Genomic DNA, 17421 nt, shown 5'->3' on the forward strand with positions numbered 1-17421 from the left:
AGATACCATCTCAGGCTGAAGCAGGCTGTTCACAACCACAGCATCCTATTTAGTCTGGAGATAAGACTCCCTCTCTATCACTAAGATTGCCTACTTCCCTCTCCCTAACATTCCCTGCCTCCACTCCTACCTTGGCTCATCGACTACTGAAATCTTCAATGTTTCCGTCACCTCCAGGCTCCCTTGGTTGGCCTCCCATCCTTCACTCCCCATATACTTAAGCTCATAGAAAACTCTGCTGCCCATACTCACCCATGACCCATGTACACGTGACCTACACAGGCTACCAAAACCTCAAAAACCTCAAATTTCAAATTCTCATCCTCAAGTTCAAGTTCCTGCATGGGCTCACTTCGTTCTATCTCCATAATCTCTTCCATCTCTACAACCCCCTGAACGCTCTACTCCTTGGATTCTTATGCACCCACCACTGCCAGTCCTGCCTTCAGCTGCTCCACACTCTGGAATTCATTCGCTACATCTTCCAGCTCCTCCACTCCCTTTTCCTCAAGTGCTCCCTCATCCCTTCTACAATCACTTTAGAAACCATCTCTTCTACCGCAATTTATGCCATCTCTCCCAATACTCCCTTCAATATTGTTTTTTTTGTTTATGCCTCTGAAGCACCTGGGGATGAATTTCTATATTCCAAGTACTGCAAGTTCTTCTTGTGGAGTTTGCTGCGGTAAGTCATTGGTTGGCACCGGTGAAACTGTTGAAGAAGTTAATTAGAAGATTAAAAAAACAACAATGCAGCCACCATTTACAAAAGCAAATAGGGCCAGTATCAGATAAGAAGACAAGGGAGAATAAGACCAAGAAATAATAGTGAGGGCAAAAAAGGGAATATGACGAAATAAAATCTTTGCAGATAGTCACAAGCTTAATACATCAAGTAAAAGTGGTAAAGGAGAAGGTGCACCCATTATAAACAGATTATGCTACTACTGTGGAGGATCAGGAAATGTCAGAAGTGTTGAATCAATATTTTATTCTAGTATTCACACTGGAAAAGAAACGTAAAGCTTAGATATCAGTGAAGGGGAGAGTCAATCGAGAGCAGTATAAAAAGAGATAAAACGTGTGATTGAAATCAGGGAAACTTCCAGGTGCTGACAGCTTCAATCCAGATATTAAAGAAATAGGCGAGGAAATTGACTGTGCATTAATTATAATCTGCCAAAGTTCACTTGATGTGTGGACTATTAGCAGAGGTTTGGAAGCTGGGTAAGTTTTATACCATTCTCCAATAACAGAAGATGGACAAACCGAGTAAATGCAAGTCACTGTTTAACAGCAGTGGTGGGAAAATTGCTCAAATCCATTTTCAGGGACATATCAAGTAAGAATTTAGAACAATTGGTTAGGGAAGTCTGAATGCTTGTAAAAGATTGGTCATATCCAAACTAAATCAACAGAGTTTTCCAATGGTATCACTAAAATGAAGAACAGAAAGAACATCGCATGCAGAGAATTTCAGAAGGAATTTAATACAATAGGGCACAAGGCAGATTTACTAACTAGAACCGAGGCAAATGGAAATGGAAGAAACCTGTTCCTCATTATGTCTGTTCCCATCAGACTCTTCAGACATCTTAGCCTGAGCCATGTCAGCCTAGGATTCTGTTTCTTTCCTGAATTCCATCTCACATCTCTCTCCAATCATTAAAATCTTCCTCAACATCACTCTCTGGCCATCCCCCTTGTCACTTCCCCAACTTAGTTCTACTCCTAATTCCAGTGTGCTGTCAGTTTTATTTTCTGAAATGCTCTAGACTGTTTCACTCACTTTATACAAGGCAGAAGCTGATCAAATCTGTGTCTCTTAAGTTCTGATGATCTTCATATAGAAGTTGCATCAAAATAAATGTTTCCATCTAAGAATAAACAAACTAATTATAAAGTTATACCTTCATTAGAAGTGGAGTTTGGTATAAAGTCTGGTTACATTCTATATATAAATGCTGGTTTGATACTTTCTAAGCCAGTGCCAAAAAAAGTTATAAACATTCTAACAGAACTATAGGAGAGAAAGCGCTTAAATTAGGTTATTAAAATTAATATCAAGGTACGGACTACTGACATGGAGACTTGGGCCAGAAGCTTTCAGACTTATAAAAATCTTGGTGTCCATGTTATTTCCAGGATCCGACCCTGCGGTTGTCCGAGATCCTCCTCCCTTCGCACTTTACCCACCCTGCACCCCACCGACCCCCCGGCCCCCAACCTCGACGTGGTCTTACAGCAGGTGGCCAGTTAACAGGCTGCCTCCTGGCGCCCCATTCAATTAGGAATGATGGCCCAGGTTCAAAGTCAGGAGGTCCATTCAGCACGGCCCATAAATATAGCCAATGGCCATCTTCGCAGTGTGGGCACTGCCGAGGGGCCAACAGCAAAGGCAGCAACAGTGCAATGGAGATGCTTTCAGTGGGAGAAGGGCAGTGTCTCAGCTGCCAGTGTATCAGCTGCCCTGATACAATGTTCTGCAGCTCAGACCACTCGCTGTGAAGCTGCCTCCGATGCACTGCTGAGCTCCTGACACAGCGGGTGGCCTGTGCGATGTCTGGAAGTTTGCCTCCCTCTGAAGCCTTAACTTGCTTGATCGCCAGGCAGCCTCCTGCAGGCAAGCGGCCGGTTCCACTCACAGCTTGTTCCTGTGCAGTTCGCCCGGAGGCAGGAACACATCAGGAAGCCCTGCTAACCTGCTGTATTCCAAATTTCCATGCTCCCCACAGCCCCACCACCCCACAGGGCTGGTAAAATTCTGGCCATGAGTTCAATATCCTACCATGGCAGCTGGGGAAATTTAAAATTCAGTCAATCAAATAAATCTGGAATAAAAGCTAGTATCAGTAATGGTGACCATGAAACTATCATCAATTGTCATACAAACCCATCTGATTCACTAATGTCCTTCAGGGAAGGAAATCTGCCATCCTTACCCAGTCAGGCCTACATGTGACCCCAGACCCACAGCGCTGTGACTGACTCTGAAATTTCCTCGCATACCACTCAAACTACGACAAAGTATAATAGGCACCACACGAATGCAACAAGGAGGTGCTCATCACCAACTTCTCAAGGGCAACTGGGGATGGGCAGCCCTGCCAGTGACAATCGCATCCTGCGAATGAACAAAATAAACTTCAGGGTATCCTGTCACCAGCGGAGATAAAGGAGAAAACTTCAAAGTCATCAGAAACCTGATTTGGAGATAACAACTGCAACAAGTTCATCAGCCTCTGAAACACTAAGGACAGTGAAGTGAACTCTGGGCCTCCACCTAAAGCACTGAACTGCCTTTTCTGTTTCAGCAGTCAGTAAACCCCATAGGCATTGCCAATATCTCTTATCCCCATTACCCACATATCAGGGATGGAGGTTAGAAGGAATTATTCCCTAACCCTGTAACCACCCCCCCTCCCCCCCCACCCCCCGAAACACATACATACAATGGTTGGCATGAAATGCTTTACTATGAATGGCTATTGAAGTGGAGCCAATCACTTAAGGGAATTACAAAAACAAGAAGAAAAATACTAAAGGTCACAAGGAAACAGATCATAATTCTGACATTAGGCGAATGTGAAAACGAGGAATCAAATGGCCTCCTTCTGTGCTGAATGCTTCTCACGCTATCACTAGATTAAGTGAAAATAATAAAATTTGCAACATGCCTCCTCCTTCCACCACCCCCTTCATGATTCCTTACATGGGGAGGAGAGTAGGAAAAGATAGATATGGGGGATAATAAAGCTCGGCTGCTCTTGTACTGCCCGCTGGCCAATTTCAGAGATACGGACATGAAAATCCACGGAAGGGCTAATCTACAGCGCATGAAAAATGAATGCAAGACTTGGCCTTGGCAGAAAAAAAACACATCTGTCTCATGTAACTTCAGTTTCAATTTAAATTCTAAGTTACAACAGCCAGAGAAAAAGTCTGGTTAAAGCAGGGGAAATGCATGGCGGTTACCAAGAAAAATCACTACCCATAGCATATAGTTGAGAAAAAAATGATGCAGCCCACAACAAATGCGCCAAATGGATAGCTACATACCACCCAAGTGCTACCTCCAGCAGATTACGAAAAGCATGTTATGAAATGTATCTGTCAGCCCAGAGACGCGTGTACAATGTATGTTATCATTTAGCAGCTGAAAGTGTGTGGGGAGGGAGAGTGGCAGAAACAATGCATACTGATATCCCTGAGGGCTGGAAAGGTTGCATCAGACTGGAAAGTAGCAAATATAACCCCTCTATTCAAGAAGGAGGTTAGGCAGAAAACAGGAAACTATAGCCAGTTAGCTTGACGTCTGTCGTGGGGAAGTTGTTAGAATTGATCATTAAGGATGTGTTAGCTGGGTGCTTAGAAAAGCTCAAGGCAATCGGGAAGAGTCAGCATGGTTTTGTGAAAGGGGAATCATGTTTAACCAAATTATTGGAGTTTTTTTGAAGAAGTAACATGCGCTATGGATAAAGGGGAGCCTGTAGATATACTGTACTTGGATTTCCAGAAGGCATTTGTTTAGGTGCCACATTAAAGGTTATTGCAGAAAATAAAAGCTCATGGTATAGGGGGGATATTAGCCTGGATAGAAGATTAGCTGGCTGGCAGAAAACAGAGTAGGCATAAATGGGTCTTTTTCTGATTGGCAGGATGTAACAAGTGGAGTCCCACAGGAGACTGTGCCAGGGCCTCAACTTTTTACAATTTATATCAATGAGTTAGATGAGTGGAGTGATGGCATGGTAGCTAAATTTGCAGATGACACAAAGACAGGTAGGAAAGTATGTTGCAATGAGGACATTTCAGACAGATATAGATAGGCTGAGTGAGTGGGCAAAGATCTGGCAAACGAAGTTTAATGTGGGAAAATGTGAAGTTGTTCACTTTGACAGGAAGAATAAGAAAGCAGAGTATTACTTAAATGGAGAGCAGCAGCATAATTCCAAGGTGCAGAGGGATTCTAGTATATGAGTCACAAATAGTTAGTATGCAGGTACAGCAAGTAATTAAGGCTAATGGAATGCTATCCTTTATTATGAGAGGAACTGAACATTAAAATAAGGATGTTACACTTCAGTTATACAGGGCATTGGTGAGGCCACATCTCGATTACTGTGTGCAGTTTTGGTCTCCTTATTTAAGGAAGGATGTAAATGCGTTAGATACGGTTCAGAAGAGGTTTACTAGATTGATTCCTGGAATGAGCAGGTTGTCTTATGAGGAAAGGTTGGACAGACTGGGCTTGTTTCCACTGGAGTTTAGAAGAGTGAGGGGTGATTTTATTGAAGTATATAAGATCCTGAAAGGCCTTGACAAGGTGGTCATGGAAAGGATGTTTCCTCTTGTGGGTGAGTCCAGGTGCAGGGGGCACTGTTTTAAACTTATGGATCATCCTTTTAGGACAGAGATGAGAAGAAATATTTTCTCTCAGAGGATTGTGCGACTTTGGAATGCTCTGCCTCAGCTACTCAACTGGCCGTTAGAGGCCACAAGGCTAACTTATGTGAGAAGGTGGAAATCACTGAATATTTTTAAGGCAGAGGTAGATTGATTCCCTTGCCTAACAAAAATCTAAGGTTATCGGGGGTAGGTGGGAATGTGGAGTTCGAAACACAAGCAGATAAGCCATGATCTTATTGAATGGGGGAGCAGGATTGAGGGGCCAAACGGTCTAGTCCTGTTTCTATTTCTTATGTCTCTTATGTTCTTTGCCATTTGACTTGGACAACCACCCAAAACACCTGGGAGTGCTTCCTCCTGCTGTGTTTTTAACAGTACAGTCTCTCGGAGGCCAAAATACATTTTGTTGTTCAATCGAGGAATTCAACAATACAAAAGTGGAAAGTTGCCTGCAGAAGCAAGCACAGAGGATGGGAAGAGGTCACATACAATATTGCTGCATTAACTGTCCAGCATCTTCAATATCCTACGAGCCAGACTAAACTGGAGACAAGGTATCAGCAAAAAAAATGCACTATAAATGTATGAGATTCTCTCATCTCATTTAGAATGATTTAGCATTTACAGCACACACATAGGCCATTCAGTCTAGCTGGTCTACACTCGTGTTTCTGCTCCACACGAGCTTCCCCCACCCCAACTTTGCCTTTCCTTTCTCCCTTGTGCACTTAGCTAGCTTTCCTTTAAAGGCATCTATGCAATTTCCCTCAAATACTTCATGTGATAGCAAATTCCACATTCCAAACACATCAATACTCTTTAAAAAAAAGTCTGACATTATAACTCTGGAAAATATAATGGCAGGGAATGGGCATGGAAGTGGAGTACAGCCCACTTAAGTTCTCTTTTGGCTGGGTAATAAGTGTCCCAGCAACTCCAGGAGCTGGAATCAAAGCTACCTCATTCCAATTAGAAAGCTTCCATCCCCTAACGACTGTAAGAATTTTTCCTGAAACAATCTAAAATCATTTCAACCCAGTTATCAACATGCTACTCAACTGGCCGTTTGAGGCCACAAGGCTAACTTATGTGAGAAGGTGGAAATAGAGCAGAATAGTCTTAGCAGGATGTGGGGCAATGAAAAAGCACAGATGAGAGGGAATTTTACTTCGTGCCACTCTTGACCAGAGAACAGGTGATGCTGATGCTGGGGACAAAATCATTCCTGCACCTTGACATGCAATTTATCCTGCATGTCTGGGTTAGGGGCTGGGGAGGACAATGTCCTCTAGAAAAGCATCTAAGATTTCCAATTCATTAGCTCCTCTTGCTCCAAGAAATATGTTCACACTGAAATATCCACATGCCAGCATGGCTGGAACACTTCATAGCTACAACTTTACAAATCAGCTTGGTTTCTTCTGGACAGATTCTTGGTCTACAAGGGAGTCAAGGGTTATGGGGGGCAGGCAGGAAAGTGGAGTTAATAAGGCCATAATTAGATCGGCCATCATCTTATCAAATGGCAGAGCTGGCTTGATGGGCCGAATGGCCTACTCCCACTTCTATTTCTTATATTCCCATGATGTACAAAATCATTGGTCTTCCTCGGTCAACCTCCACTTTCTGATCAGGGACACCTCTTGGCTCTACAAACTAATGGTTATGAGTTTCAGGCAACCATTTGCTGAACAGTGTACCCTAGATCCTTCAGCCGAATGGTTAAACTATTCATACTACCATTTACTGTCCAGTATCCTGGTTCTACAGTCTTGTGGTTACATCCATCCGAACACCATTCACGGATAGGTATGTTAAAAAACTACGGACCTATTACAGAGACAGAGCACTGTACAGTGTTTAGGTTTCCAAGGGAATATGATTTCTTTCCATCTTCATCCCCAAATAATTGCTGAATAAGAGAATTCCATGGGTCTTGACAGTGTTGTTTTTTGTGCTTTCTTTTAACCTAAGCAATCCTTTTTCTTTGCATCTCAAATAAAAACACTTACCTGTTTAAGTGGGGCTTCTGTTTTTTTGGAACATGACCTTCTGGCAGGGCAGGTTTGTGGTCTGGCAGCAAGCCTAAAAAAAAGCAATTAGTGACACACTGGTAACTATAGCAGCAGCTGTCTTTTATAGACTGTAACAGTTATATGTTCATATACTAGTAAAGTTCCCACACACACAAAGCTCAAAACACAGCTGTAAAACCAGCCACCAACATATCCAAACACTCCTGCCAGCATCTTCCTTTTTTCAAAAACAATCATTTTAACATCAGTGACAATTGGTTCTTAAGCTAACTTTAATCATAATTTTGGGTGATCGTGATTTCAATCTTGGCTCTAGTCACTCAGTGCTCTTCCGTCTTCCTCCCTTGAAATCACTGGCAATACTACAGCAGTTAGCGTTTGTGTTACAGTATGACACACTTGCACGTGTAAATCACAAGCCAAAGACTCTGGAAACTTAACACTTTGCATGTCCGTGTCTCTCTCTCTCTCTCACACACACAAACACGCGCAATTATAAGATGTAAAGGATGCTGATATGGAAGGTTAAGTGAGTGGGCAAAAACTTGGCAGATGGAATATAATGTGGGAAAGTGTGAGGTTACGCACTTAGCAGGAAGAATAGAGGAACTGAACATTATTTACATGGAGAAAGACTGCAGAAAGCTGCAGCACAGAGGGATTTGGGGGCCCTTGTGCATGAAAGCTAGCATACAAGTTCAAGCAGGTAATAGGGAAGTTGGCCTTAAGGGAATGGAGTATAAAAATAGGGAAGTCTTGCTGAAACTGTAGTTAGGTCACGCCTAGAATGCTGTGAACTGTTTTGGTCCCCTTATCTAAGGAAAGATATACTGGCATTGGAGGCAGTCCAGAGAAGGTTCACTAGGTTGATCCCGGATATGGAGGGATTTTCTTATGAGGAGAGGTTGAGTAGGTTGGACCTGTACTCATTGGAGTTTAGAAGAATGAGAGGTGACCTTATTGAAACATATGATTCTTAGGCGGCTTGACAGGGTAGATGCTGAGAGGTTGTTTCCCCTGTGGGAGAGTCTAGGACCAGAGGGCATAATCTCAGAGTAAGGGGTCGCCCATTTAAAACAGAGATGAGTAGGAATTTCTTCTCTCAGAGGGGAGTGAACCTGTGGAATTCTTTACCGCACAGGGCTGTAGAAGTTGGGTCATTAAGTATATTCAAGACTGAGATAGACAGATTTTTAATAAGTAAGGGAATCAAGGGTTATGGGGAAAAGGCAGAAAGTGGTGTTGAGGATTATCAGATCAGGTGGACTAGTAATCCAGAGACCCAAGGGAATGCTTTGGAGACACAGGTTCAAATCCCACCAAGGCAGATGATGAAATTTGAATTCAATAAAAATCTGGAATTAAAAGTCTAATGATTGACGATTTTTCTAAAACCCATCTGAGTCACTAATGTCCTTTAAGGAAGGAAATCTGCCGTCCCTACCTGGTCTGGCCTACATGTGACTCCAGACCCACAGGAATGTGGTCGACTCTTAAATGCCCTCTGAAATGGCCTAGCAAGCCACTCAGTTGTATCAAACTGCTACAAAGTCTGAAAAAAAGGAATGAAACCGGACGGTCCCACCTGGCACCTACCTAGGCACCGGAAACAACAACAACAAAATCAGCCCTGTTGACCCTGCAAAATCCTCCTTCCTAACATCCGGGGGCTCGTACCAAAATTGGGAGAGCTGCCTCACAGGCTAGTCAAGCAACAGCCTGACACAATCATCCTCACGGAATCATACCTTACAGCTAATGTTCCCGACAACACGATCACCATCCCTGAGTATGTCTTGTCCCACTGGCAGGACAGGCCCAGCAGAGGTGGTGGCACAGTGGTATACAATTTGGAGGGAGTTGCCCTGGGAGTCCTCAGCATCGACTCCGGGCCACGTGAAGTCTCATGGCATCAGGTCAATCACGGGCAAGGAAACCTGCTGCTGATTACTGCCCTCCCTCAGCTGATGAATCAGTGCTCCTCCATGTTGAACACCACTTGGAGGAGGCACTGAGGGTGGCAAGAGCTCAGAATGTACTCTGGGTGGGGGACATCAATGTCCATCACCAAGAGTGGCTCGGCAGCACCACTACTGACTAAGCTGGCCGAGTCCTAAATGACATAGCTGCTAGACTGAGTCTGCGGCAGGTGGTGAGGGAACCAACAAGAGGGAAAAACATACTTGATCTCATCCTCACCAACCTGCCTGCCGCAGGTGCATCTGTCCATGATAGCAGCAGTAAGAGTGATCACCACACAGCCCTTGAGGAGACGAAGTCCCGCCTTCACATTGAGGATAACCTCCATCGTGTTGTGTGGCATTACCACCGTGCTAAATGGGATAGATTTCGAACAGATCTAGCATCTCAAGGCTGGGCATCCATGAGGCGCTGTGGGCCATCAGCAGCAGCAGCAGATTTGCACCCGAACACAATCTGTAACCATGGTTCAGCATATCCTCCACTCTACCATTACCCTCAAGCCAGCGGATAAACCCTGGTTCAAAGAAGAGTGCAGGAGGGCATGCCAGGAGCAGTACCTGGCACACCTGATGAAAAGCTATTTGCATGCCAAACAGCATAAGCAACAAGTGATAGACAGAGCTAAGCAATCCCACAACCAACAGATCAGATCTCAGCTCTGCAGACCTGCCTTATCCAGTCGTGAATGGCAGTGGACAATTAAACAACTCATCGTAGGGGGCAGCTCCACAAATTTCCCCATCCTCAATGATGGGGGAGCCCAGCAGATCAGTACAAAAGATAAGGCTGATGCATTTTTCATCAATCTTCAGCCAGAAGTGCCGAGTGGATGATCCATCTCGGCCTCCTCCGGAGGTCCCCAGCATCACAGATGCCAGACTTCAGCCAATTCAATTCACTCCGCATGATATCAAGAAACAGCTGAAGGCACTGGATACTGAAAAGGCTATGGGCCCTGACAATATTCCAGCAATAGTACCGAAGACTTGTGCTCCAGAACCTGCTGCGCCCTAGCCAAGCTGTTCCGATACAGCTACAACACTGGCATCTACACACCTATGTGGAAAATAGCCCACGTATGTCCTGTACACAACAAGCAGGACAAATCCAACCTGACCCGGTCTACTCTCCATCATCAGTAATAGAGAGCGTCATCAGCAGTGCTATCAAGCGGCATTTGCTTAGCAATAACCTGCTCACTGAAGCCCAGTTTGGGTTCTGCCAGGGCCACTCAGCTCCTGACCTCATCACAGCCTTGGTTCAAACATGGAAAAACTAGCTGAACTCCCGAGGTGAGGTGAGAGTGACTGCACTTGACATCAAGGCCGCATTTTACGAGTGTGGCATCAAGGAACCCTAGCAAAACTGAAGTCAATGGGAATCAGGGGAAAAAAAGGCCCAGGATAATACTCTGGGGACATGGGTTCAAATCCCACCACGGCAGCTGGTGGAATTTAAGTTCTATTAATAAATCTGGAATTGAACGCTAGTATCAGCAAAGAGACCATCTCGATCATCATCAGTTGTTGTAAAAACCCATCTGGTTCACTGTCCTTACCTGGTCTGGTCTACATCTAACTCCAGACCCACAGTAATGTAGTTGACTATTAACCGCCCTCTGAAATGGCCAAACAAGCACCTCAGTTCAAAGGGCAATTAGGGATGGGCAACAGATGGGCTTTGCCTGCGATGCCTACTTGTTGGAAGTCAGTCATCTCAGCTCCAAGACATCATCGTAGGAGTTCCTCAGGGTAGTGTCCTCGGCCCAACCATCTCCAGCTGCTTCATCAGTGACCTTCCTTCCATCATAAGGTCTGAAATGGGGATGTTTGCTGATGATTGCACAATGTCCAGCACCATTCGTGTCTCCTCAGATACTCAAGCAGTCTATGTCCAAATGCAGCAAGACTTGGACAATATCCAGGCTTGGACTGACAAGAGTCAAGTACATTCGCGCCACACAAATGTCAGGCAACGACCATCTTCAAGTAGAGAGAATCTAACCATAGCTCCCTGATGTTCAATGGCATTACCATCACTGAATCCTCAACTATCAACATCCTGGGGGTTACCACTGACCAGAAACTGATCTGGGTGAGCCATATAAATACTGTGCCTACAAGAGCAGATCAGAGACTAGGAATCCTGCAGCAAATAACTCACCTCCTGACTCCCCAAAGCCTGTTCACCATCTATAAGGCGCAAGACAGGACTGTGATTGAATACTCCCCACTTGCCTGGATGAGTGCAGCTCCCAAATTACTCAAGAAGCTCCACATCATCCAGGACAAAGCAGCCTGTTTGATTGGCACCCCATCCATAAACATTCACTCCCTCCACCACCGACGCACAGTAGCAGCAGTATGTACCACCTACAAGATGTACTGCAGGAATTCACCGAAGCTCCTTCGACAGCACCTTCCAAACGCACGACCACTACCATCTAGAAGGACAAGGGCCGCAGATAGATGGGAACACTACCACCTGGAAGTTCCCCTCCAAGTCACTTACCATCCCGACTTGGAAATATATAGAACCATAGAAAAGTTACAGTGCAGAAAGAGGCCATTCAGTCCATTGTGTCTGCACCGGCCATAAAAAGAGAAAAAAAGAAACTAGCCGCTCATTTTAATCCCACTTTCCGGCACCTGGACTGTGGCCATGCAGGTTACAGCATTTCAGATGCAGATCCAGAGAGCTTTTAAATGAGTTAAACTGTTCAGCCTCAACCACAAACTTAGGCAGTGAATTCCCGACACCCACCACCCTCTGGGTGAAAAGGTTTTCCTCATGTCCCTTCTGATCCTTCTACCAGCCGCCTTAAATCTAAGTGCTGGGGTCTGAAGTGGGATTGCCGCTCCTTCACTGTCGCTGGGTCAAAATCCTGGAACCCTCTCCCTAACAGCACTGTGGGCGTACCTAGAGCACATGGACTGCAGTTCAAGAAGGCAGCTCACCACCACCGTCTCAAGGGCAATTAGGGATGGACAAAAAATGCCAGCCCAGCCAGCGAAGCCCACATCCCATGAATGAATTTTAAAAATCAGCCATGATCTCACTGAATGGCGGAGCAGACTCAATGGGCCAAATGGCCTACTTCTGCTCCTACGTCTTATGGTCCTATGGATTTGACTTGTGTAGAGCATAAATTAATCCGTGGTTACAAAATGGAAGTGAAGAGTGTAAGAGGCACCATGTGATATGGTTGTAAGCCAGACAGACCAGGAAAGATAGACTTACACAGTATTTCAATACCATCTTCCATGGCCTTCAAGCGTCCCATACAGCTAATTAAGTCTTCTGAAGTGTCGTCACTGCTATAATCAGGAAATGCTGCAGCTAGCTAGTGCACAGTATAGTATGACAAACAATGAAATAAATGACCAGATAGTTGGTTTAGTGAAGCTGCCTGAGATAAATATTGGCCTCAACACCAGAGGGGTACTCTCAAACTCTTCTTCGAAATAGTGCTGTGGGATCTTTCACATTGCTTGATAGGACAGAAGTGCCTCAGTTTGACATGTCATCCAAAAGACAGCACCTCCGGCAGTGCCGCCCTCCCTCCATACTGCACTGGAGTGTCAGCCTAGACTATTGTGCTCAAGTCTCTGGATCTTTTGACTCTGAGGTTAGAGTGAACCCATTGAGCCATGGCAGACACATCAGGAAGGTCCAAGGTCATCCTCAACTGGGTGTTAAGCCACTTTCAGAAAGGGTGATAGTAGGAACCAAATTAACATCTGGTCTCTGCAAAGAACATGAGGTTTAGTCTCTCAGTTATTAGTCACAGGCAGACAGTTACAACTTAATAGATGGAGAAAGCAAGTGTTTTGCTGAAAACTATGTATTTCTAAAAAACATTACATAAGCACATACTTGCACCTCATGACATGAAGTAAAGAATGAATCAAGACAGGATTCCATAAAACATGCTGTATTGAACTTTTCCCTCATAATAGTAACGGTGGAAGCATTTTCATGCAGTATCCCATGGTGTAAATAATCTTTATTTCCCAGATCACATCTCGAAGAATTCTGACAAGTACACAACTCCACTCTACCCTACTTTCTCCTTGCTCCCTTGACCACTCAAATTTAATTGTCTCTTGGTTATGTTTGCAATGGATAGTATAGAGCAGAGAGTTTACAACAGGAAGTTCAGATGATTCTTTGAGATTTACTCTCAGAGGTCACAGGGATCACCTCAGTGATCTGCATGAAGTATCCTTTATCCTAATTTCCTCCCCTTGTATTATTATAATGACCATTTGTCACTCCACAGCCCTGTGTCACTCTTTCAATCTCCTCATACGTTGTATTTTTCTACATGTTAGCCATGGTTTAGCCAATAACACAGTCACCCCTGAGTCAGATGGTCAGTAGTTCTTAAGAACATTGAACTAGGAACAGAAGTAGGTCATTCAGCCCCTCAAGCCTATTTTGCCATTCAATAAAATCATGGTTGATGTTCTTCAATCCACTTTCTTGCCCTATCTCCATATCCCTAGATTCCCTTAGTGCCTAAAAATCTATCAAACTCAGTCTTGAATACTTTCAATACCTGAATGTCCACAACCCTCTAGGATAGAGAATACCAAGAATTTAACAATCTCAAGATTTTTTTTACTCTTTCATGGGATGTGGGTGTCGCTGGCTAGGCCAGCATTTATTGCCCATCCCATGAAAGTCCGGTGCCGTGAACTGAACACATGATCCAGGACAACATGCTAGTGCAGCATTGTGGGAGGGCGGCACTATTATCTTCCTAATGATGATAATGAGATGTTCAACCCTCAGGTGAATGTAAAAGGCCCCACGACACTATTTTGAGGAGGAGATGGGGACTTTTCCCCAATGTCTTGGGCAATGTTTACTCTCAACTAACATCACTAAAAAAAGTTTACCTGTCATTTATCTCAAGGCTGTTGCTGGGTGCAAATTGCCTGCTGTATTTCCCTATATTACAGCAGTGACGACATTTTAAAAGTACTTCGCTGGCTGTGAAGCACTTTGAGACATCCAGAGAATATGAAAGGCACCATGCAAACACTACTCTTTTTCTTCCTATAGTTAAGGTTTTGATGTTAGCCACAAATAACCGGGAAGATTTAGAAGCTGTATTCAGATAGCAGAGCGAAGTCCAATACATTACAACAGTGGTGCACTCTCTTGACGAGGAAATCTGCAATTTTAAACCTAATCACAGTCATAAGAGCTTCCTCTAGAGGGCATGTTTCACCTGCTTTTGAATCAATTGTGCACATTTATTTAGCTAGAGAACTGGCTCAGCAGGTTCTTTTCTGGTTTGGGTGAGATGCGGGCTAGGGGTTTCAGTCATCCCCTCGATTGGCAGAATAGGTGCAGAGGTCAGAGTTTTAAAAAGCTTTCTATCATCTCTGCACCCCTCCCCTTCTCATCCCCACCTCCCAACCACCCAATTCTCAAATCAGGAATTGAAACATAAAATGCTGGTAGATCTTGGAAGGAAAAGACCGGACAGCAGTGCCTGCAAGTCCCTTCATCAGAGTTTCAGTTTAAAAAGTTAACTATCTCTCTCGTTTCCCTTGCCACATCTTATTTCAAGAAAGGAAAAATTAGCAACAGTTTGCAAGTTGAAACAGAAAAATTGGCAAGGACGTAGCAATGAACACTCAAAGTATAAAACATGCTTTGTGCATTAAACATTTACAAAAACTCCCCTTTCCTTGCCAATAAAAAGCATTCACGTTTTCGTACGGATACAGTCTTGGTATACACCCTCAGCACAGAATGCACAGGATGGCACAAAGACAGGCTACTTGTGCCTAGCCGAATAGTAATTTAATGCCATCCAGATTCAGGATAAATATGGGTGGGGGTGTCAAAGCCAGTTGGAGTTAAAGAAGCGGTTCTTGGTTACATCACTTTTTCTGTACAACTAGGGAACTGTAGTCATGTGTGTTTTCCTTGGGATGCACCCATCCTCCCTCTATAGGAGTGTGCGGCATGCTCTAAGAGTTGAAGAGCTCTTCAAGGGGTTTGGGTTGCATGACACCCGCCCAATTTTAAGCAGAGACCATGAATACACACTTTGACTAAATAATGCAAACAAACCTATTCCGTACTTACATCATTTTCGGGTTTTTTCTCTTTCATGGGATTTGGGCATTGCCCTTTGCTAGTTGCCCTTGAGAGATTGGTAGTGAGCTGCCTTCTTGAACCGCTGCAGTCCATGTAGTGTAGGTACACCAACAGTGCTGTTAGGGAGGAATGTTCCAGGGCTTTGACCCAGCGACAGTGAAGGAACAACGATATAGTTCCAAGTCAGGATGGTGTGTGGTTTGAAAGGGAACTTGCAGGTGGTGGTGTTCCTATACGTCTGCTGACCTTGTCCTTCCTTCCCCTCGCTCTACCCTCAAATTTTCAGCATTCAATTTCTAACACTTTTCTGGCCGGCGGGCCAGCATTCTTCCATCCATGAAAGACGATGGCGCACTGCAAACAAATCCATTTCCAACGGGGTGACTTCACATGCCGCACCTTTGCTGAAGGCTGAAAAGGCCAAACCTTGAGAGGCAGGCTCTGCCACAAGTGCTGCACATGAAACTACAAAGCGTCATTGTGACTTGTTATTTCCGGCACTGGCGTTCTGTTGCCAAGCCGCTGCAGCCACTAGTTGTGGTGGTGGTGCACACCAGCCCACAGGATGTGCCAACATTTTGCTCTGTCATCAGCTAGGGACTCCCAGGTGTGTTAATCGATGGGAAATCATTTAGGGCCTTCATGTCACGCTTACAAGCATCCTTGAAGTGGCACTTTGGCATCCTACGTGTGGGCCGGTCACCTCACCATACACCATGCTCTCAAAGTCAGAGCTACCAAATTTGTTGTCATTCATCAAATTTTGCTGGCTCCGGCACGTCCACAGGATGGAAGATGGTCACATATCTAATCCTTAAAATTTGTTTCAGTTCCCTGACTTGATTTGCAGGAGTGTAATATTGGAGCCAAGTTGTAAAGGTGGACAACATTATACGCAGTAAAGATGCTTCTTTCTAAATACTCAAATATCTGTACACTATGGCACAAGCCCTTCTGATGTTTTCATAGAATGTTACAGCACAGGAAGCAGTCATTCAACCATCGTGCCTGTTCCGGCTCCCAAAAAGATCCATCGTTTCCCAGTTTTAAAAGCTAACATTGACTTTGTTTCAAAACAAAATAAAAACAGAATTACCTGGAAAAACTCAGCAAGTCTGGCAGCATCGGCGGAGAAGAAATCAGTCAACGTTTCGAGCCCTCATGGCCCTTCAGCAGAACTGAAGCATAGTTTCAACAAGGGAGAAATATAAATTGGTTTAAGGTGGGTGGGGGGGAAGAGACACATTGAGGGTGTGGTGTGAGCAGATAATCAAAAGATGTCAGAGACAAAAGGGTCAAAGAGGTGTTGAAGGTGGTGGTCTTTGTCTGAGAAAAGTGCTAATTAAGAATGCAAGACAGGATATTCAAAGTACAGCTCTAGTGGGGGTGGGGTGGAAAGACTAAAGGTTTTAGTTTTAGATTTAAAAATAATGGAAATAGGTGGGGAAAGAAGAATCTATATAAATTATTGAAAAAAAAGGCGGGTGGGGGGGGAAAAGAAACGGGGTGGGGATGGGGGGAGGGGGGTTTAAGATCTAAAGTTGTTGAATTCAATATTCAGCCCAGAAGGCTGTAAAGTGCCTAGTCGGAAGATGAGGTGCTGTTCCTCCAGTTTGCGTTGGGCTTCACTGGAACAATGCAGCAAGCCAAGGACAGACATGTGGGCAAGAGAACAGGGTGGAGTGTTAAAATGGCAAGCGACAGGGAGGTTTGGGTCTTTCTTGCGGACAGACCGCAGGTGTTCCGCAAAACGGTCGCCCAGTTTGCGTTTGGTCTCTCCAATGTAGAGGAGACCGCATTGGGAGCAACGAATGCAGTAGACTAAGTTAGGGGAAATGCAAGTGAAATGCTGCTTCACTTGAAAGGAGTGTTT

The 17421-nt window shown here is 44.5% G+C and overlaps 1 protein-coding gene across 1 annotated transcript in view; it reads right to left on the reverse strand.

The window, feature by feature from the left end:
* mrps18a (mitochondrial ribosomal protein S18A) overlaps nt 1-17421 on the reverse strand; it is a 79738-nt gene that overhangs the window by 32458 nt on the left and 29859 nt on the right. Inside the window, exon 5 of the mRNA XM_078542724.1 lies at nt 7422-7494. Within this exon, the coding sequence (XP_078398850.1) occupies nt 7422-7494 (73 nt within the window). The remainder of the gene's footprint in view (nt 1-7421; nt 7495-17421) is intronic.

This window comes from Cetorhinus maximus, chromosome 5 (assembly GCF_964194155.1).
Source record: "Cetorhinus maximus chromosome 5, sCetMax3.hap1.1, whole genome shotgun sequence".
In the NCBI taxonomy this organism is placed as follows: domain Eukaryota; kingdom Metazoa; phylum Chordata; class Chondrichthyes; order Lamniformes; family Cetorhinidae; genus Cetorhinus; species Cetorhinus maximus.